Genomic DNA, 20781 nt, shown 5'->3' on the forward strand with positions numbered 1-20781 from the left:
GGAATAACGAAAATTCAAATGATACGATTATTATATTTATTGCACACACCTCTCTGTGTATTGAATTGTCGCTGTTATAGTGAACGAAATGATCTGCGTTCTATTCGCGGTAATGGTTTGGTCCCCCCATTTGGCGAGCAGCTTTACGTTGTCGTTGTCAGACGCAGGTATTATTCAGGTAAAAAAAAACCCTTTGCTGACATTGCTATCAACTGCCTGTATGATATTGGTTTAGATTATTGTCTATATATTGTGCTTAGTAAAATCTTACCCTTTACTGTATTTGTTATCACTCTGGCGAGAGGGTCTTTCGACTATCTCACTTGACTAACTAACTTTGAACATGTTAAAATTCGAATGTTGAAAACTTTTTAACATATTCCTCCATCATCAAAACCATGTACCGCATACGTTTGGCTATCTGATTGAAAGGGCTGGCAAATCGATGGTTGGAATCCACCAATACGCATCTACTTATGCCTGCCTATCTGTCACTGAAGCAAGATGATGCTATCTTATTTGATTGCTTTTTCCGAAGTTCAAACCTCACCGATACCTGTATACTGAGCAATAATAATATATATAACAGATAATAAATATTATCTGTATTGCCTAGACAACAATAACCATTTGTCCTTACGAGTAAAAGCATTCGATACTGCGCAGTCGATCATGGCAGGTGCCTGCATCTTTCTTATGTAGTTATCGATTCATTTTACAACAATTACTTTAAAAGAACGCGAGACTTGGGTACTTCCAGACTGTTTTCCTCACGGCACATATAACGTGTACTGAAGGTTAGGTATTAGTCCCACTTGGACACCACGATCATTGTCAGGTTTTGTCTCGAGACAGTCATGCGGCTGAACGCTTACATGAAGCAGACGATCTTCGTAGAATATCAAACTCCAGTAAGTACTAACATTGTATAGTGTTAGTCGATCAATGACTGTTCAAGTATTTGGACTCTTTATCGTGGTCTCCAATGCACCGTACAGGTGCAAATCTAAATTAAACAATTTCAGAATACTGATACTTTTACCCTATTCAAATTGAAACGTTTATACGCCTCTAATCAAATGCACATTATCATTATGGTGTCGTGAGTATTATTTCTTTGTCCCTTTTGGCGCTCGTTTTAGCGGTCGACCGCTTATTCGACTACGTTCGCGCGCGTTACGCCGTCCGTTTCTACCGTCACCGTAAAAAGTCATAACCACACGGGCAATTCCGATTTTCATGTAGCGAACAAAATAAAAACAATGCAGATCTATACAAACATAACTTTTCTCTCTCTCTCTCTCTCTCTCTATATATATATATATATATGTCTTTCCAGTGCCGTCACCAAAACAGAAGTGGCGCGCGGATAGAAAATCAAAGACGCCTACGCCTTCAATTCCGTCGATGCTTAGCTGCTACGTAGGGCTAAAACATACACAGTGAATAGCATTAATGCGGGGTGTTTGACAATCGTTGCCGAGTGCCAATTCAGGCCTATTTTGATAAAATGTCTATTGTCCTGTATGTCGTTTAGTACCCTGATAGGCCGCTGCCAAATAGCGGCTAAAGAATAAAAGAAAAAAGGATTTAGGTATTGTAGGTCGAATTGTTTTGAAAACTAACTTCGCGAAAGTTTACTAAAATGAAATGATAGAAGGGCCAATATGAAAGGGCTGATACATGGTCGTTATATTGCACGTATAAGCTAAATCATACCACGCTCGTTTCAAAGCAATGGCTGTAACGTTAAGTCTTTGTTCGACACTGAATTTGTACCCTTTCTTTATTCTCTATTCAGTCAGACTCATCCGGTCGTGTTTTTTTCACAACAACTTAGCCTATTCGATCGAAATCGTTGGCAGAATAGGTTGAAATGGAACAGAACGTGCGTGTTGTCACCTTGACAAGTTAGTTGATGCTTCAGAAGATACAAACGACAAGCGGTTTTTCTTACTATTAATGAATTAATACGTACTACGCGATTCTTACAACCGCCAATGGGTCAACTCACGAGATATTGCCATATGTAAGCTCGTACTCATAAGCCGAGAGCCTGTTAGCGATCGACATATCTACCCAGGCCTTTTTCAGTCAAAATCAATATGCACGTTAGCATGTATAACGCGATAGTAACGTCAATACAATATATGAAACAAAAAGGAAGCGGGCCTGATTTTGCTTCATCGTCCGGCTCAGCCGCCCCAAATATCTTTATACACAAATGCAGTTTTTGAAACTTACCCGTTCCGTTTGAAAGTTAATGGAAATTGAGAAAAATTTGTTTTTGTCTCCTCATTACAAATTTTTCAATGTGTGTGTTTAATCTTAAATTCGTTCTACGACAAATATGCTTCTGGCTCAGGTTGGCTATTATATTTGTTATTATTATATGCATGTTGTGTCTAAGCAAACTAGAGTTACGTGTACTTATCTAGTATACATTGCACACAGGTAGTAACTTTTTATGGGTCGTCGAATCTCCAAAGTATTAATTTTTTTCTGCTAGCATTGGCTATGCTACTGTTACTTCTGATCGAGCTAACAAAAACAGAAGGGCGCGCGGCCATGCGTGCAGCCCGCGAAGAGCGGCGCGTCAATCAAACGACAAACTATAGTTCTAGCTGACAAAAAACGTACTACTACTACTACTACTACAACAACGACTGGTAATAGCAGCACTCGAATCAAGTTAATTTTCCATTAGCAAGGTCGACAGACAGGCGTTTCATAGGAGAAGGCGAAAAATGTAGTGGTTGAAAAGTAGCAATCTCCAATCGAAGATGGCCACATCCGGTTATCTTCAGTTCCTCTTCTATGTAATTCCCTTTTTTTTACACAATTCCTGCGCTATAATTATTGAGCTACTGTAACTTTGAGTTCTGGAAAAAAATGTTTGGACATGTTTTGTTCTTTCCCATCAGAATACAGGGTAAATTAACGGTATACTTTTTGTACAGTCTTTTCTAATGGACGATACACCTAAATGCACGCTAATCGTGCAAGGTTTGTCGTTATTGTGCATTCTTGCGATATAGAAACATTGTACATCTTTTTTCTTCTTTAGCTAAGGGTCGTCTTCTAAGCACAGTACTTGTGAAGGCGTGCACAGTCGTGTAAAATATCTTTCCTTTGAGCTGAGATAGGATCAGGAACTCTTTTCCTGAAAAATGCGTTTCTGGACTATTTATCGTGTGTCATCAATGGGAGTCAGAGGAATCTTCAAACAGATTTTAACTCGCGCTCACTACACCGTTTAGAGTACCATAACATGCGATTTGGTGATAATTTATTTTCGAAGGCACGCTTATTTAGTTTACTATTATGCTCTACAAATGCTATAAGAAAGCGTTAACGTAGTAGCACTATAAAATGTTACGTTTCGGTACATATATGTATATATTTTATAATAAGCAATTGATGTTTCTGACTGAATTTTAGCGTGATGAAGCGTTCATCCTTGCGGAGTTATTCGCGGCAGTGGAAGAGGGAAATCTCGCGGAGTTAGAGGACCTTTTCGCTGAACCCGGTGTAGACCCCAATATGAACAATAAGGTATGTCATGTAGTACTTCAGTATGTCGCGACGCGAGAATGTTATCGCCTTCAAAACAGAGTGCAATATAAACTTCCGCAAGGTAGCTGCGACTAGCGATGCGCCGAAAACTTTAATATTGTTAACCTAAACGCCCTGATGACGCTACTTCAGAACTTTTGCGGTGTTTCGCTCGGCAAGGACAATATGGGGCGTGGAACGTAGGTAATGCGGAAAAATTGATCTGCTGCTTTTATCTACTGTAGTCTCCCCTAACAAAAGCATCTTAGACGTTCGTTTACAATAGATGTAGACAAATGTGACAAGATGTTACAATAGACAAATTCGTCAGTCCAAAAAACGTTTGAGGACCATGAGTCGGCTTACATGTTCGTAATTATATCATTCACTCTTTTCAGATGTACTAGGTGTTCTACAACAACGTAATTTGCAGTAAAGTATCTTAGGTCTCCCCAATTGCTTGCTCTTATTGAAATTTTGCGCGGGCTAGCATCGTCGACGATGTTAACCATTCTTCAATAACGGGCAATTCATGACAAATCTCTTTCTAAACGAAGCTTGCGGATGACACGTCACAATAAGACAATAACAAACGAACGAACATTAAGCCTAAACGGATTGGCCGGATTGGATTTTACGTACTCAACTAGTAGCCTTTCCTATTCGCAGGTTTACGTTGGCGGAGTCGAGGCGGCTGCCTTTAGAATCACTGATAACTGGTTTAGAAGTTCAGTTTACTAAATCGATTAAGTTACAGTAGTTATTGTCATGGTAGCACGGTTCTATTTATTGTTAATGTCATCAGCAGATCTCACTCTGCATCTACTAGCGTTCAGCGATCTTGAAATCGTGTTTGCTTCAATATCTGCTGCATCATGATTGCCGCAAGCCAGCAGACATTTCCAGATTGTAATGCTACATCGGGTGAAGCGTGTTTGTGTAGCAGAAGTATTAGAGTTCAATGGCACGAGCCAGCGGTAGTCGCTAGAACTGGCGTCAGCAGCTATATTTTCAACGTTTCCAATAAGCAATCGACCTTTGTTCCCCTGCGGCCTACCTCTGACACGTTTGCTCGTTGGCAAATTGCGTAGCTAACAGTACAAGCCGTAACGATGCAGTCTTACTTGTTTTGCTTTCCGATGATATCTGCATCGCTACCCTCATAACGTAATTGCACGAAACGTAGTTGACGGTCTAAATGGCTGAGTAACTTGTGTTCAACTAGGTAACTTGATCATGAAAAACATAGATCTCACATCGAAAATATGAAAATGAGCAACTGTTTGTGGAGACAAAGGGATATCGGAACAACTACATTGAAAGATACAACGAACTTTTGCTTTCATAGCTACATACGCAATATCCATATGCTGTAGGCATTTTAGGAAAATCAATGTACGATATATTGTAGCCTTGAGTAACTACGGAACACTTAACGCACGGAAGCTGTGATAGTAATTTTCGGTACAGATTTGTTAATGATTTGTACCACAATGCAGGTCGAAGCTTTGCATGAAGGCAGGACGACGTATTTTAGAAACCGTCAATGTATTATTGGTATGCTTTTGATATTGTTCTATACTGGTAAACTTGTTCCCCAGGCACTTAGTGCAGAGAGCAATGGACAAATTGGACCATCCATTTGTCTTTGAACATCTTCTAAATAGTTCACCCTATGGACCATGTTTTATATAACCCAACAGTGGACAACTAGCAGCTAGCAGAAGAAGAACAACCATTAGTTTTATTATAACTGGTCGCTATCTTAGCTACGTTATATTTTAACATTTTTTTCAATAATTAAATCCTATTTTTTGCGCCACGTATTTACTCGGCTGTACGCGGCTACAGGTGTAATCTTACTCTTCGTAATTATAACCGATTAGGATTTTTCAGGATCATATTAACTGATGCATTGTCCTTCTAAACTTACTTACAGCATGGGGAGACTGTTGCGCATATCGCTGCGGGAGCAGGCCGTCTTGATGTTTTGCGCTTTCTAGAGACACGTGGGGCCAATTTCGATGTGGCTGATTCGGTAAGCGCAATATTCTTGACATAATATACTAGGACCCATACATGTCCTTGCTGCATTTGATAGCAATGTTCACTAGACGAGAACATTCTATTCATGTTTCTAATAGCTCTTACGGATAGTTTTTTTTCAGTATTGACTATCAAAATAAGTTTAGTATATAGCATTTTTTCGAAGAATGAGACCAGCAACTTAATACCAATTTCAGCATGGTGACAGTGCTATGTACTGGGCTGCCCGGCAAGGGCACACCGACGCTATTCAGTACCTGTGGGAACAGAAAGCTAAGGTCAACACCCATAACAAGGTAAAAGGCCCACGGGTATCGCTTCTCATTTTCGCCGCGGTAGACTGAGACTTTTAGCTTCGAATAGTAAACTATACATAATGGTAATCAGCAATGATCTGGGTTTTCTTCTACGGGAGGTCCTGTTCCCCTGGAGGTATGTTCAAGATAGTAGATCACTTTTGCGTGTTCTTTACCTATTGAGAACTCGTGATTTTCATCGATTGTAACTGTTGGCTTGGTGGGAAGTGACAGCTCAGAAGTGGACTGTTATCTAAATAACGGCGCTATTGATTTTCTCGAGGCAAAATTCATATATATATAGATATAACATGTAATGGCGAGCAGATTAATAAACGATTGATTGGCATCTGTGCGTGCACGGTAATGTCATTATCTGTATTGTTTTCGTAGCAAGGCGAATATCCTTTGCATGTAGCAGCCCGCTACGGCCATAGAGCAGCTGTTAAACTTCTCTGCTCTCTGGGAGCTAACATCAATAACGTCGATGAGGTACGTAACACTTTATTAATAAAATTAAATATTTATTGCTCTGCTATAATTGTGATTGGAGTTGCCGGTAGTTCGATCGATACGTCGTAAGCGGCAAAAAGCAATTTGCGAATTCATTCAACTAATTGACGCTCATTTGCCCTTAACGAATAAATTAAACAAAAGTCTACTAAGGTAATAAACAAAATACTTATAAATGTTGATTTGACACAAGCGTACTTTTAATTTATCTCGAGCACAGCGCTGGCGACCAAGCTCGCTCAGAAGGCGTAGTGGACTTCGGCTCACTCCGTCTGTAACGAAAGACCACACTTATAGAAAAATATTCAAAACATTCTATTGAGATCGTAATATATGATCACTGCCTTTCGATGGTGCTTTTCAGCACGGTGATACCGCGTTACATATTGCCGCCTGGCATGACTTTCCAGCTATTATGTACGTGCTTTGTCAAGCTGGTGCACTTACCCACCTTCGGAATAAGGTACGTATTGTTATGGCTATTTCGGTCACGCTTCATTTGGCTGGCACGAGATTTGTTCAGTTTTGTTTATTAAAAACTATATAAGGATACGAGGACTGCTCTTTTGGCGCGTCACAGTTATATCGGGAGGTCCTGCTTTTTTGTCGCCCTGCTATCCAATCCGAGATTGCGTCGTCTTGATCTATTAGAGCCTCTTGTTATTTCATGAAATGACAATTATTTTTGACTAGGTCAGATATCTTGCATCTGTAGGATGTTACTACATACGCTTTCCTTGTACTCTCTATTTTTATCATCTTAGTAGCGTATAGGCTATTGTTCATATTTGTCTACGATGATGACATTGTCTTTACCCCATACGTCGAATAATCATATAAATCGAAACGAGTGGCTACATAACAAGTGACAAAGGCAACGAAAGGATCTGGCAAAGAATCGCGGCATCTGCCCTGAGATTGAGACGCTTAGAGAATCGAGAGCCGGCTGGCTGTGTCAGACAATTTATTCGTCGAATCGATTTGATCAGTCGCGTTTAGCAATCCTGCGTCCTACTACAACATGATAAGGACAATCTTTGATTCGAAACAACTCTAGCGTGCAATTTCTCCGAACAAATCAGACCATTGCGCGCTTGTCGACGCCACTTGCTCGTGTTGACGCTATGTTACGCAGCGTCTCTTCGTACAGCGGACACGTTGAGGGACGATAATGTCTGTCGTATTAGTGCGCCATACACACAAGTTAATTGGCTATCCAAAATCCGCCATAGTAGACACTTTGACAATTGAGCTTTTAAGTTTATGAGCCGCCTATCCAGGTCTTCGACCTATAAAGCAGTTTTGGGTTGTGAACATAACGAGTCGTAATAAATATGCAGAATACGACATATGCATATTTTAGGTTTATTGTTTGTTTTTTTTTCTGGAAAAAAAATAATACTGATTTTCTTATCTTGCTAGTCTTTTGGACCTAAAAAAACAGAGCCTGTACATCGAGGAAATTTTTGGGCCGCTTTTTTGCAGGCTTAAAATGAATGTGCATTAAACATCATCTGTCACACTCAGTTGTTGGTAAGTTTAACCAGAAGTTAATCCAAGTCTCCTCCGGTTCTATTTTTTCTTCATAGGAAGGCGAGACAGCGTTGCATGCTGCAGCATCTCGAGGTCATACTGAATCGGTGCGCTGTCTACTAGAAGCTGGTGCGGAACTAGAGCTTCTAGACAAGCACGCATGTTCTGCGCTGCATCTTGCCCTGCGCAGGCATCATGTACCTGTGGCGCTTGTCCTTCTCCAGGCAGGATGCCCCAACGATGTCCTCGATAATGTGAGAAGTTAATAAGATGGTGTATGCTTGCAAACTGGTACAGCCGATTGTTTTGTCGGCAGAGCTTGCTGGTCATGTTGTAATCCATCAGATGGCACCAATTGAAATAACGAGAGATGGACTTATTAAAATCCTGAACAAAACCATCGGCGCAGTGGTGCAATATTAGAACAGTAGTTAAAGAGTAATAATGCAACATTATTGATTCAACGGACGAAGTCTGTGCGTTATGTACATCACTTTTAATAAGTTGTCGCTCTTGATCGTCCGTTATTATGTAGCACGGAGATGCTCCAATTCATGTAGCATGTCGGGATGGCCTACTCAGCCTTGTGGAATCTTTATGCGCCCTCGGGTGCAACATCGACGTGCCAAATAAGGTTCGTGATTTTATCAAGAAAACTATGTTACATGTGGCTTGTTTCTCATAAATAGTAGTCATGATCTCAGAAGAGAATGCCAACGTCTCTCACAACGGTCAGTGCGCTTTTTTGTGTGCGTAAGTGGTAATTTTTCGTTCAGCTCATTTTCACTAATATCTTTAGGTTTGTCATTAAACGGATTAGGTGAGCCCATAATAATAATAAAGCCTTTAGGGTGATAAAATAGATAATAAAACGCATCAATAATTTAAATTATAGGCGGGACTGTACCCAATTCATCTGGCAGCCAAAAATGGTTACGATGAAATCGTTCGTTGTCTCCTGCTAGCAGGCTGTCGTGTAGATGCAAAGAATCGCGATGGAGTTCCCGCTGAGATTATTGCGTTAGCACAGGGTCATACGCACATAGGTGAGGCCTTATTTTTGACGTGTCGTTGCATTGTTGCTATGACGTTTGCAGGTATAAACGTCACTTTCTGTCAGTTGTCTGCTACTACTACCACGTCGTTTTATCTCTTAGAAATAAATAATCTGGTTGCTTGTATACCAAAGAAGCTGAAAGGTTAGATATAAGCACATATGGTTTGAGCTATATATCGTGCATAGTTTACGACCCGCCGGAAACAACTGGCGAAATTGATAGACGAAAATCAATCAGCTAGTAAGTGCTATGATGCCCCGTTTGTCGAGTAACCTATGCAGTAGGCGATCTTGACCTTGAGGCGGACAAGACAGGCCCGTTTAATCATGCCTTGTTCATTGTTGGTTTGACTCTGTATAATGTGTAATTTAATTCAGTAACTTGCTTTCGTAGGGGAGCTACTAGCTCGTTTGAAGAACGACGCACTCAGGCAGGACTTTGTCGAACAGATAAAGATAAATGGCCAGCAGCTGGCTCGTATTAAAGTGAAACTTCTTGGACCAACTGGAGTTGGTAAAAGTGCACTCGTAGATTCTCTCAAATGTGGCTACTTCAGTAGCTGGTTCCGGACGAGGTCATCACCACCAGCTAAAGCAAATCCGACCAACCAACAGGTGCGCATGATATCCCACGTACTACACTGGCTCAAACGTACTCATGTTGGCCCATCTCTCTGATTGAACTTGGCTACTCTAAATAAGTAAATAAGAAAGCTTCAAGCATGTCACAATTTTTATTCTAAGTTGGTGCATGTTCGTTGTTTGCTACAACAGATATCACATTCAGCCGTTCAGGGTACCGGCAGCGTTGGAAGTAGCATAAACAGCAAGTCAAAAAGCAGCCGTAAGCTTATTCGTTTTTGAAATACATAATTATATTACAGATAGTTGCATCGATTATACTCAGACCAAAGACGATAATGTATTGGGTTTAATGTAATATGCTTGTTCATAGGGTATGCCAATACCCCTATTCATTGTCGAAAATGTCCACATAGTGCTCATACCATTCCATGTAGATTACTGACTTACGTACGGTCGTATTGTTTCTTGCTTTTGTATCTTTAATAGTTATTTCCGGTGGAAACTCGTCTCGCGCGTCGACACCCGAAGATATGCTTTGTGAGGTATGCCTATTCAAAGCGTAATTGTAACATGTGCACACGGATGGGGAATGTATATGATATTTTGGTCAAAGCGATATCGGCTTGCCTAGTAAGCATAGGCATAAGGAGAGTAACCAACTAAGAATAAACTGATACATTCCACCCTATTGCGTTAAGCCTTCATCTATGGAATTGATATACTGTACCTTGTTTCAGGTCGACTCGGAAAACAATTTAAAGAATGTAGGCCTATCTGCTGCGGTGGGCGCGGATTGGGCGGATTCTGCAGGTTCGCAGAGCCAGCAAAGGAAACTCGGTGGATCTGAGTTAGACGTGTTTGAAGGGACGGTCGGACCATCTCCGAGTTATACACGTGGTATTGAAATACATCAGGTAGGATGAATATAAACGCACTTCATTTGGCGACAAATTAGTGACATCTACGCGAACACTTGTGTCACACTGTTAAATTATAAGATCTTATATTACCGTAGCGATCCTTGAATTGAAGTGTCTACCACTTACCAGTTATTACCACTTGAATTATTGTCCATTTTCTCCAGAATTCTATTTAAGTCTAGATTATCTTCCATAATTTTGACGAGATAGTTCAGAACGTTTCTTTTGTGTGTGTTCGTTAGACCGCTATATCTGGGGTAGGTGATGTTAGCCTTTGGGACTTTTCCGGACAAGAAGGTTATCTCCTCACATATGACCATTTCGTGGGTAAGTAACGATCTGCTCGCACGAAGAACGATTCGCTCAAATATTGCTGATTGTTTTCATCTTTAACAAGAGCATACATTCGTTAATCGTGTGCTAAATTTGGAACACCACAGGGAACCCGTATAGTGTACACCTGTTGTGCACCCGTCTGACCGATCCTCTGGATGTGCAGATACGGCAGTTGAGTTTTTGGTTGATGTGGTTACAAGGACAGGCGCCGCCGGAAGAGCCTTTAGCAATGGGAGGTAATAAGAGTTAATTTTCTAATAGCAAGCTGGGTAAGTGACAAAATGCGTCATCGGTTTAAAACAATGCCTGTGTTTGAGCCATCATCACTATCTTTCCCAAGGACAAAAAGCTTCGCTTTTTTACATTTGCAAACGTCTGTACCGTTCACAAGCATATGAGTGCTGTCCGCAGTAGTCTATTTGTAACGGTTAAAAGCGCATGACAGAGGTAGAGTCCTGCGCAATTCAGAGTTTAGATAGACACAATAGCTTTGTAAAAAGTGATGGAGGATTTAACAGAAGGAAATTTTTACCGCATCCTGACACTTTTGCATACGAAGCTTTTCCTGAACGATGAAAAGCTTTTACAATTAATGTGAGTGTACATTTTTGTTTTACTCTTGAACCAGGTAAATCTAGTCGACCCCTCCAGGTAGCTTTGGTAGCAACTCATGCCGACCAGATCTCTTCACAAAAGGATGCCGAGAACCTCGCTCAACATGTGGCGGATCAGCTGCAGGCAAAATTTGGCCATGTATTTGACATTCACGAGCAGGTTAATCATTCTACGATTTCAGGGGATTCAAAAATTAATGAGTAATAAGTAGCATGAGTGTTCTTACTGGACACTTTAATAAATTAGTTGTTCTTATTTTAAATTCTGTCTAATATGTATCCATTCGAAGTTAAGAATCCAGATCGAGGAACTGTGGCTATATGTGTACTGTAAAAAATAAATATATTTCCAAATTATCGACTATTCACAGGTCTTTGTCCTTGACGCGCACTCAGTTTCTTCAGCAGGTCTAAAAAGCCTAAAAGGCTATCTGTTATCGATGAGAACATCAATACTTCAACAGCTACCCCGATCGACAGGTTAGTAACTAAATAAAGTTCCCTTTCCAAAATAATAAATAAATTGAAACGAAAGAAAACAGTCTGTTCGGCGGATATTGCGATTCACAGCATAAACGTCGAAGGGTTGTATGCTTAAATAATGAATTACCGTGAAAGAGCAGGATCGTGGGTCGACGGAGGCACAAGGTCGTTTCTAGAATGAACTCGTCTACTTGATCTTTAATATAAACTTAATTTCTATATTACGATATAAAATTCTGCCTAGAGCTGCAGTCATTAGTCTGGCGATTACTATGGTAAATTGATTTATTTTATCTTATCTGCTGTGTATCCTCAATATGTTGCTTTCTCTTTATTTCAACTTAGGTCTTTTGGAAGTTATGTTGGGGCAACTGGCTAAATGGCGAAGTGCATCTCCATCGTTCCCTGTACTTACCTGGGATCAGTTTCGAGACATGGTAATATTCTAACAAAGCTAAGCAAATTGAAAAGTTTTTCTTGAGTTTATGTGAAAGTTAAAAAGCGTCCATCCTTCTACAAAATAGAGTATAATGGTTAGACGATCGCCTGTCAGTGTATACAATAGAAACCGTTTACCCCCGTTTACGTGTTAAAGTGATCAACAGCAGAAGGAACAGGGCCTGCTTTAAGAATTAATTCATCGGAATTTACCTAACTTTAATTTGAGTTGAAATGTTCTTTAGAATCATATTGCCTACATGATAAAATCGGATGGTATTCGGGAGATCTGCTACAGCTTTTTATTGTATTGTTTGTAATGTAGGTGAGGCTACAGATTAATCCTCTGGTTGGCGAAGAACATTTGAAAGACCTCGTACTTCAATTGACATTAATAGGTGAAGTCGTATATAGTCCTTCGGATACCGAAACAGATATGGTCGTGCTAACTCCGCACTGGCTCGGATCAGAGGTTATAGGTAAGGCTGAGATTCAGCTACCAATTTTTCTCTTCAAGAATTAATGCGAACATCATAAATAAACTTTCTTTTTCCGAAATGCAAATGCGAACATATGTTTACTAAAGATAGGGATGTTTGTAGGCGATGTATTGGCCTATGACGAAATAGAACGTGCTCGTCCAACAGGCTGTTTCTCACCGGAAGCTTTCCAGCTACTTTGTCCTGAGGCCGATGCTGTTGATCTCCTCCAGGTATGTCAAAAGTTCGAAACAAAGTACCGAGTGTTATTGAAGAAGCAAATATTATTATGATTCTAAAGGACGTTTTAGTCTCATAATTTTTTAATGCCCACTTAAAATTTCACAGCAGCTGTATTCATCCGACAGTCTTGCTAACTTTGATGCAGCATCCAAAGCAGTATCATTCAAGCCAACCTAAGCAGTCATCTATAAGAGCGCTCCTGTATTCGATGCTAGGTCATCAGGGGGCTATCAAAGTAGGAACGGCGCCTGCTACATTCTTCGGCAAACGCAGCTCAAAATTATGTCGGGGGAAGGAAGAAAGGGGCGGCGCACTGCGGGGCCGGTTAGCATAGATGAACGTCTTTGGGATGAGACGAAGCTGTCAATGTTAGTGGATGCATTGACGCATCTCTAACTTCCGAGATTTCAGAAAGACTGCTAGTGAAATAGACAGCCATCGTCCCTTTAGGGCTAACGTGGTAGATGTTAAATTAGGGGAATCGACAATTTCCCTTCAATTTCAACCAACATGCCCTGGAACTCACACCAGGAGAACACTGCGTCAAGCCCGTCTTATTTAGTGCAGCGCCAGATGAAAGAAGTGCTCGGAAAGAATCCGTTATGTGGCTACGTCAGGATTTAGAGCCTGATCAATGAAAGTTTTCATTGTAAGGTCGATCGTAAGGTTGCCATTTCTGCGAACACTACAGGTTTATTTCGCGAGAGGATAGGACTCTCAGATATGAAAAAAACAAGAAGTTGCCGAGGCCATGCAGTGAGCTCCAAATAAAGTTGTATGTTTTAATAGATGCGAACCCCTAGATATGTTACTGCTGATAGCTACTGCTTAAGTGAGTAAAAAAAAAGCCATTGGTTTTACGTTCTAGGTTAATTCAATCCACATGCATTTTATTATGCATACCGATTAACTATAAAATATATCTTGTTTTTATGGTATCGTTGTCATCCGTCTAGGTCCTTGAGAATCTCAAGCTGTGCACACAATACGACAACGCTGGAGAGGTTCGTATGAAAACAAATAAGTACAGTTAAAAAAATATATATATACCCATATATATTCAATTTTGTGACGCCTTATAATAACTTTAAAGGTGGAGTATGAGTTTCCCTGCTACTTTCGAGGAAGTGGTGCAATTCCCATGGATGGATCGCTCGCTTCCGATACTTGCAATTCCGGAAGTGTATGGGATTTACATAGAGAACATATCGTGTCATCAATGGGAACGTATCGAACCATGCGCAGCGGGGCTAATGCTAACTTCACAGAGGCCAATAGCAGTAATAAAGAATTCCGAGTGCAACTTGGTGTACACATCGTACCCTTCGATGATTTCTCACGAATCCTGCCGACGTTATTTCCGCGGATACAAGTATGAACAGATACAGAACATTTTCTACTGAAAATTAACTAGCTATTAACTAATTTATTAATAACGATTACGAATTTTGTTAAGTTCTATTAAATATTAAACCTCTAAACATTGCACCTTTTGCTCATAGTCATAGTAAGTCCAATACTTATTGAGCAGGTCCATCTACGACGGATGGCCTTGATCAATGCAGGCAATGGTACGGAGCTACTTCAGTGGCGATACGGAAGCAGGTAACAACAATACGCACGCTATTCTAGCTTATATTACATAGCCGATACGTACGATAACACGTGGCGACGTATGACCGAACACAGCTATTGTATCAGCTAGAATAAAAAAAAACACGCTTACTGATTATTTTCCGCTGCATGTTTAAATGCAGATTTAAATGATAAAGTTACAGATCATATGTACGTTGAGGGTACTCGATTCTTTGTAGATACGTGAATGAAATGCTGGAAGGGGTCGTGTTACTTGAACGGAGCCGAGACGCGTTGGAAGTAAAAGTTCGGGGCCCTGCTGACACCCACACAAACTGGTACGGAAGTTGTTGCTGTTTTGCAATGTCATAATTGAAATTTGATTAATGTCTAATCTTATTGAGAACTCGTTATGACCAACTGACGAAACCGGTAACGCTTATACTGGATATTTCAGTTTTTACTTCATGGAGGAGCTGTTGACTGTCATTGATGATGTTCTTTTGGAGGTGAGTCTATCTCGTTCAACACTCGCACCGTGATCTAAAATTTATTGCGTGTTTACGCGATTCAAAGCGCCTGTTCACGCTGAGCATGACTTTGGTATAGTGCTATTTTTGGTTGGTACTGAGAAAATTCGATCGTTTTAAATTTTTATTGAAAATCTTAAAACACATCAAATCAAATACAGGAGCTTATTTTTTTTTAATAAAACAATCAAAACACAATCGATCATTTTGCTCAGAATACCTTATCTTTTTTCTTCTTTTAACTCGTCAAGGTATGTCCGGGCATCGCATTTCAGCGAAATCTTTTATCAATTGAAGATCTAAAAAACGGAGTACTTCATGCTCATGCATACCCTGCGACGCAGGTTAGTGATCTTTCTTTGCTCTGCTCATTACCCATTAATGAACTCTAGAAATGAATTTAACAATAACATATAACAGGAAGTACACTTGAATTAGATATTGTTTCTATCTAAAGAGGACATCGTTTCCCACTTCAACGGTCGTACCCGCACCAGTTTAATTCCTCACGCAATATTTCTTTGCCAACTGTCATTGGTTAGGTCATGAGAGCTATGCTAACAGAAGGACTAAAAGCGACCGTGGAGCACCCTGACACAAAAAAAAAGGAGCTGATCACTGATCTCCTAGGTTGCGAAAGGGTCGGAACTGCATTTGTGCCAGGTAATCAATGACCTGAAATAAAGAGCCATTGCACAACAGGTTTCTTTGCTATAGCTTGATATTCATCAAAAGGTGAGCAATGTCTGCTTACTGATTCTTGTTTGCCTATCTAATGGACATTACTTTATTCATTGAAATGGTGTTAAATCTTCTATTCTGCTAAAGTTCTTTCTTTGGAATCACTGAAAAAGTCGTTTCCGACTCACGGTTTTGCCGATTGACACTTATTGAAATAACTTGTTTCAAGGTCCATCGGTACACTCTTCGCAACTGTCTGTCTTGACACGGCAGAAGTTAGGAGCAGCACTGGATCCGCCAGAGAGGTTAGGACGAGACTGGTGCCTACTTGCTGTTCAGTTAGGATGTGCGGACATTTTGCCCAGGTAATTTAATTACCTGGACTGAGTTTCAGGTCCCATGATATGCTTCTCTCTTGTAGTCAAGGTCTACCATGTTCAAAAATAGGTTAGTGGATTATCGCTGCGGCTACACCTTCTTCGTGGGTGGAACTTAGGGAGACCCAATGAATGAATAATCTGTCACCTTAACGGGATGACTTTAGTGTCGTTGTTTGCTTCTGTATCATCACATAATACAATGATGCCCGGCGCTGTACGTAGTCATCATCACCTTTATTGTCTTACTAATATGGTTCGTTTGCTTGCATTTTTACATTTCTTTTATGGGTTGAATATAACAGAATAGATTGCACAGGATCAAAGGAAGATGAGCGCCCTTTTATGAAACAAACGTCCCCGCACGAACTTTCGGATCAGGGTAACAATCAATTTACTTTTTTCCTATATGACTTCAAACCAAATTTGATAGTTGAATTACTTAGATAGGTTACCTTCGGAGAGTGAGCAAGAGATAATGGTCGCCTCTGTGCTGGTTAATAGTCCTTTGATTTATACGTTGAAGCGCTTGCTTTTTACGCATTGTATAACTACCCAAGAATATTAACTTGTGCTGGTCTAGCTGTTTGAACGAAGCACAATATATCCTACACGACTTAGATATTTCTAGGCAAGTTTTCTACAAAAGGCTTATATATAACTATCTGATATTATTACAGATTTACGAGTTGGCAGTGCAAACAATTCACCGATTGCAAATGTGTTGCATCATTGGTCGCGGGTAAGAGAAGTCACTTATTGGCAATTGCAGTTGAAAGCCCAGAGGTCATTTTCGACAGGGCGACAACCAGTAGGAAGGGTACTTCATGGGCTACATCTTTGTACCCCTCGGTCACTATAAGAAACAGTTTTAGTTGAAGAACTCCTGCGTGATTATCATGTCAAAGACTGGTGTCGTCAAAGCGAACCTGCAGGATGACATAATGAAAATGAAAAAATCTTATACGCTGCTCGGAGTGCATAAGTTCCTTATGTATTAAGTACGATGCACAAAACTGTATAGACTTGTGCCGTGCGTTTTAAACGTTGCTGATTTAGCTGAAGTGCGCTATTTCAAAACGCAAAATTTCACTTCACGGAACTCGGAATCGTAACTCTATCTACAAGATAGTTAAATTAACTCGCATTGTTAACGGTAGCTATCTATGTGCATCTGCAGGTATCTCAGAGCAGTATTGGAGCACTTGCCACGGCTCTGCTTGAGCTGGGCCGTGAAGATGGCGCTGCCATTGTTTTGGGTACCTCCCCACTGTTGCAGATTGTCCCTCCGGCTACGGATGGGGCTCCCGGTCCACCAACAGCGTCGCTGGCTAACTCCAAACTAATACCCGAAAGCCATCCACAGAACAGTGGATTGGCTTTTAGCCAAGGGGGCCAATCGCCGCGTCGATCGCACCACGCTTCCGCTGCACTGTCAAGCGCGTCTAGCACAAACATGTCACGATGACTAAAAAGAAGCCAATTTTAACATTGTTTATTAACCAGCTAGCGTTCTAAGAAAAGGCCATATGAAAGCTCCCCATGTCCCGGACAATTCTTCAACAATTCTTATGGTTAGTACACTTATGATAACAATACCGCGTTCGGTGCTCGATGAGGAAGCTGAGGACTGTACTAATCAGGAACACGTGTATATATATATATATATATTTAGTAGCAACGATTGAATCAGTACGTTGGCAAAACTCGGACGGAAAACGGCAGTCAAGATAGTAGGACCAGATAAGACGTTTGGGCGCAGACTACGTCATTGAAGTATTTTCAATAATTTATAACAATCGTGGCTTTATTGGACATTTAATGGCGCGAACTAACTTTCCACGTTGCGAGGACGACGCCGTCGCCGTCGCCGCCGACGATGACTACTATAACGACTGATTCCAGGATTTCGAGAATTATATTATATTCCAGAATCCGAGAATCAGCTAAAATGGCTGCCAGTGAGGCGGAACATTCAAACACATTGTGCTCGCTATTCGGCCTAAAGTTGGACGGACGGTTATTATATTTTTCTATTTGCTTTTATTTGTGACAGTTTAACGATATATGGTTTTCTAAATAAATATGTATTATCCAATGGTGTTATATATCTATAATAATAACAACCCGAAAACGTTTACGTCGAAGAGTATTTAATCAAATATTGCGTTATGCGTAAATCCAAGCCGAGTGTCTCTAAACTCAGAACTCGTCTCGCAAATTTGTGGCCAAAAATAAAAACGGTCCACCTGTCTAAACAATCATCTTAACCTACTGCGAGATAAGCAAACCTTTATAAAATCCTAACAGTCAGTATTTTCAAGGATGAGATGAACTTTGTTACAGTCGTTACGTTAGTAGCAGACAAAGTTTATTTATTTAGCCTATTGCCAATACTGATTATTTCTAATTTATGTGAAAGAAGTGAAAATATTTGAAGCTTTGTTGTACTTATTTGTATGCCGTCGGTGTGTACACGTTGGTGATATATATATATATATATATATATATATGTATGTATATATATATATATATAAGGAAGATCTATTGAATCTCTGTTGTTTCCTTACTTCTATGGACAGCGTACCAACATTTGTGCATTATACACTCACAAAATTTCTATTCCGTGGACAACCTCACGTTTTCGTCGTTTGTTTACTACTGCCCCGTGAATCCTAAGTATCGTACGAATGTATGTCAGTGGGATCTAAAGTGAACTATATAAATACGTTGTTTACGATTTGGGACGGCATTTTGTGTGTTTCGTAATGTAGCGAAGAACAAAAATTACCGTTGCTTACTTAATGCCGCACAGAAAAGGCGTGCCGGAGTTACGCAGTACGTGCCATTGTATATTAGACAGATAGATTCTTAGTCTCCATAGAGGCCATAGTGAAACTAGAAGACGAACATACAATAGGTAATTAAGATCGAAATTTGTTTGTATCTACAAATAAAAAAAGGGTCAGTGAAAAAGATGCCGGTGAATCCAGATTGTGTGCAATCATCGACTGGGAGAGCTCTTGTAACAAATGTCATTTTTTAAAGGAACATTCAAACAAATACATTGTGTTGTCCTTTCATATAGCATGCCTCAACACGTTTTAACTAGCATAATATTTTTACCATAAAATTGTATTTTATTAAAATTTCGACTTGGTCATTTAGGTGGTGGTTTCTCCATTACTCCTAAGATTGTCCTGAGAGATGTAGGAACAGATAATATTTGTGACGCATGAGCTAACGAAGGCCCTAACGACTATCAACCACTGAATGCTATACGTACAGATAATTATGTTCTCTTGCGAATATATAAGTAAGTATTTCTGATTATAGTTCAGATCTATACTTTGCATAGAGAAAGTATATTTGAAAGTGGTGTAAACAATGCCACTTACGTTATGTTATACGTTAATATTGGCATTTGAAGCATAAGTTCATGAAATTCTACAGAGGTGACAGGTTTTCCCGAGTTTATGGAATATATATCTCTCTTACCCAGATGTCCTGTAGCACTCTTTTCCGTCAAGTACTTTGCCTTCGTAAAACGCATCTAAAATGGGTAATATTGTATTGACGTGTAAAATACAGCTTTGATCGAGACAAGTACAAATGTATCTCATAAAATGTTGATATTCATGCAGCTTAAGACCTGCACGAAATTTTTATAGGTCATAAAAGACAAACCCATAATAAATCGAATGTTGTAGAGTATCAGCTCCTTCTGAGCTGGTATTTCAGAGCAGGACACAAGCCCAGTTGAACTGTGTCGAGATCCTTGCCTCCTACTCGCTAACAATCTTTGGCACCCAAAAGCTCACACGAAAAATTGCACTGGAGGTGGTAGCATAACAGAAAAGAAAGCAAAACTTAGTCCCGTCATTAACCGCATTGAGGTCTTTAACTCACTCTAGCTGAAAGATTCAGGTACAATGTGCAATTTTTTTGGCATAGAGTCGAATAATAAGAGGATGTACAAAATAATATATTACCAGAAGTTTACTTACACATTGTAGCTAAATCTTAGGCGATGCAGTAATGAAAAATGTTCGTAAACTCTAGTTTAGCAGCGCAATGTCTGACGGCGAGTCTAAAGGACCAAAAAAAAAATGGTTTCGTCAAAAGGAATAGGTGAGCCACCCCTTTCAGTTCTTCAGAAACAGCTAGCGTGATGGCCTCTGCATAACACTAACGCTCAGCGTGTGTGGTAATTTTTGGGCCATATGATTAACTAGATGACATTACAAGAATAGTTTTTACCATATAAATGTGTAGGAATGATCCCTATCCTTTTAAAGCTCTGACTGTAGTTGTCAGGAAGGGACAAAGAGAGCATCAATCCGATCCTGTCGAAAGTTGTACTTGCGGAAGCAGCGCACGACGATGACTAACTGAATAGTTTCCTTCTTTTGAAAAAACAACTCCCTTAGATAATAAAGCTTTTTCACTTTCTCTACCAATGACGAGTCTCTTGCTGGTTTTCCTGCTCAACTTTTTGTGTGTTATGATGGGTCATCTTC

At 40.1% G+C, this 20781-nt stretch overlaps 1 protein-coding gene across 8 annotated transcripts in view; it reads left to right on the forward strand.

Moving 5' to 3' along the window:
• LOC111246381 (death-associated protein kinase dapk-1-like) overlaps window positions 1-19324 on the forward strand; it is a 62484-nt gene extending 43160 nt beyond the window's left edge. For 7 of the 8 annotated variants that reach the window (XM_022795915.2, XM_022795934.2, XM_022795887.2 and 4 more), the window contains 30 exons: window positions 3442-3555; window positions 5495-5593; window positions 5799-5897; window positions 6291-6389; window positions 6775-6873; window positions 8000-8197; window positions 8479-8577; window positions 8839-8989; window positions 9395-9615; window positions 9775-9844; window positions 10072-10127; window positions 10323-10499; window positions 10748-10832; window positions 10946-11077; window positions 11470-11615; window positions 11827-11935; window positions 12284-12375; window positions 12702-12855; window positions 12979-13088; window positions 14055-14102; window positions 14192-14470; window positions 14630-14703; window positions 14913-15011; window positions 15131-15182; window positions 15455-15547; window positions 15746-15866; window positions 16114-16249; window positions 16567-16643; window positions 16942-17003; window positions 17442-19324. In XM_022795915.2, the coding sequence (XP_022651650.1) occupies window positions 3442-3555; window positions 5495-5593; window positions 5799-5897; window positions 6291-6389; window positions 6775-6873; window positions 8000-8197; window positions 8479-8577; window positions 8839-8989; window positions 9395-9615; window positions 9775-9844; window positions 10072-10127; window positions 10323-10499; window positions 10748-10832; window positions 10946-11077; window positions 11470-11615; window positions 11827-11935; window positions 12284-12375; window positions 12702-12855; window positions 12979-13088; window positions 14055-14102; window positions 14192-14470; window positions 14630-14703; window positions 14913-15011; window positions 15131-15182; window positions 15455-15547; window positions 15746-15866; window positions 16114-16249; window positions 16567-16643; window positions 16942-17003; window positions 17442-17729 (3639 nt within the window). In that variant the 3' untranslated portion in view covers window positions 17730-19324. Of the gene's footprint in view, window positions 1-3441; window positions 3556-5494; window positions 5594-5798; window positions 5898-6290; window positions 6390-6774; window positions 6874-7999; window positions 8198-8478; window positions 8578-8838; window positions 8990-9394; window positions 9616-9774; window positions 9845-10071; window positions 10128-10322; window positions 10500-10747; window positions 10833-10945; window positions 11078-11469; window positions 11616-11826; window positions 11936-12283; window positions 12376-12701; window positions 12856-12978; window positions 13089-14054; window positions 14103-14191; window positions 14471-14629; window positions 14704-14912; window positions 15012-15130; window positions 15183-15454; window positions 15548-15745; window positions 15867-16113; window positions 16332-16566; window positions 16644-16941; window positions 17004-17441 lie in introns of those variants that run through there. The other variant, XR_002671654.2, reaches the window with a different exon arrangement.
• The last annotated feature ends 1457 nt before the right edge of the window (window positions 19325-20781 follow it).

The sequence above is a fragment of the Varroa destructor genome, unplaced genomic scaffold (genome assembly GCF_002443255.2).
Source record: "Varroa destructor unplaced genomic scaffold, Vdes_3.0 BEIS01000001.1, whole genome shotgun sequence".
NCBI lineage: Eukaryota > Metazoa > Arthropoda > Arachnida > Mesostigmata > Varroidae > Varroa > Varroa destructor.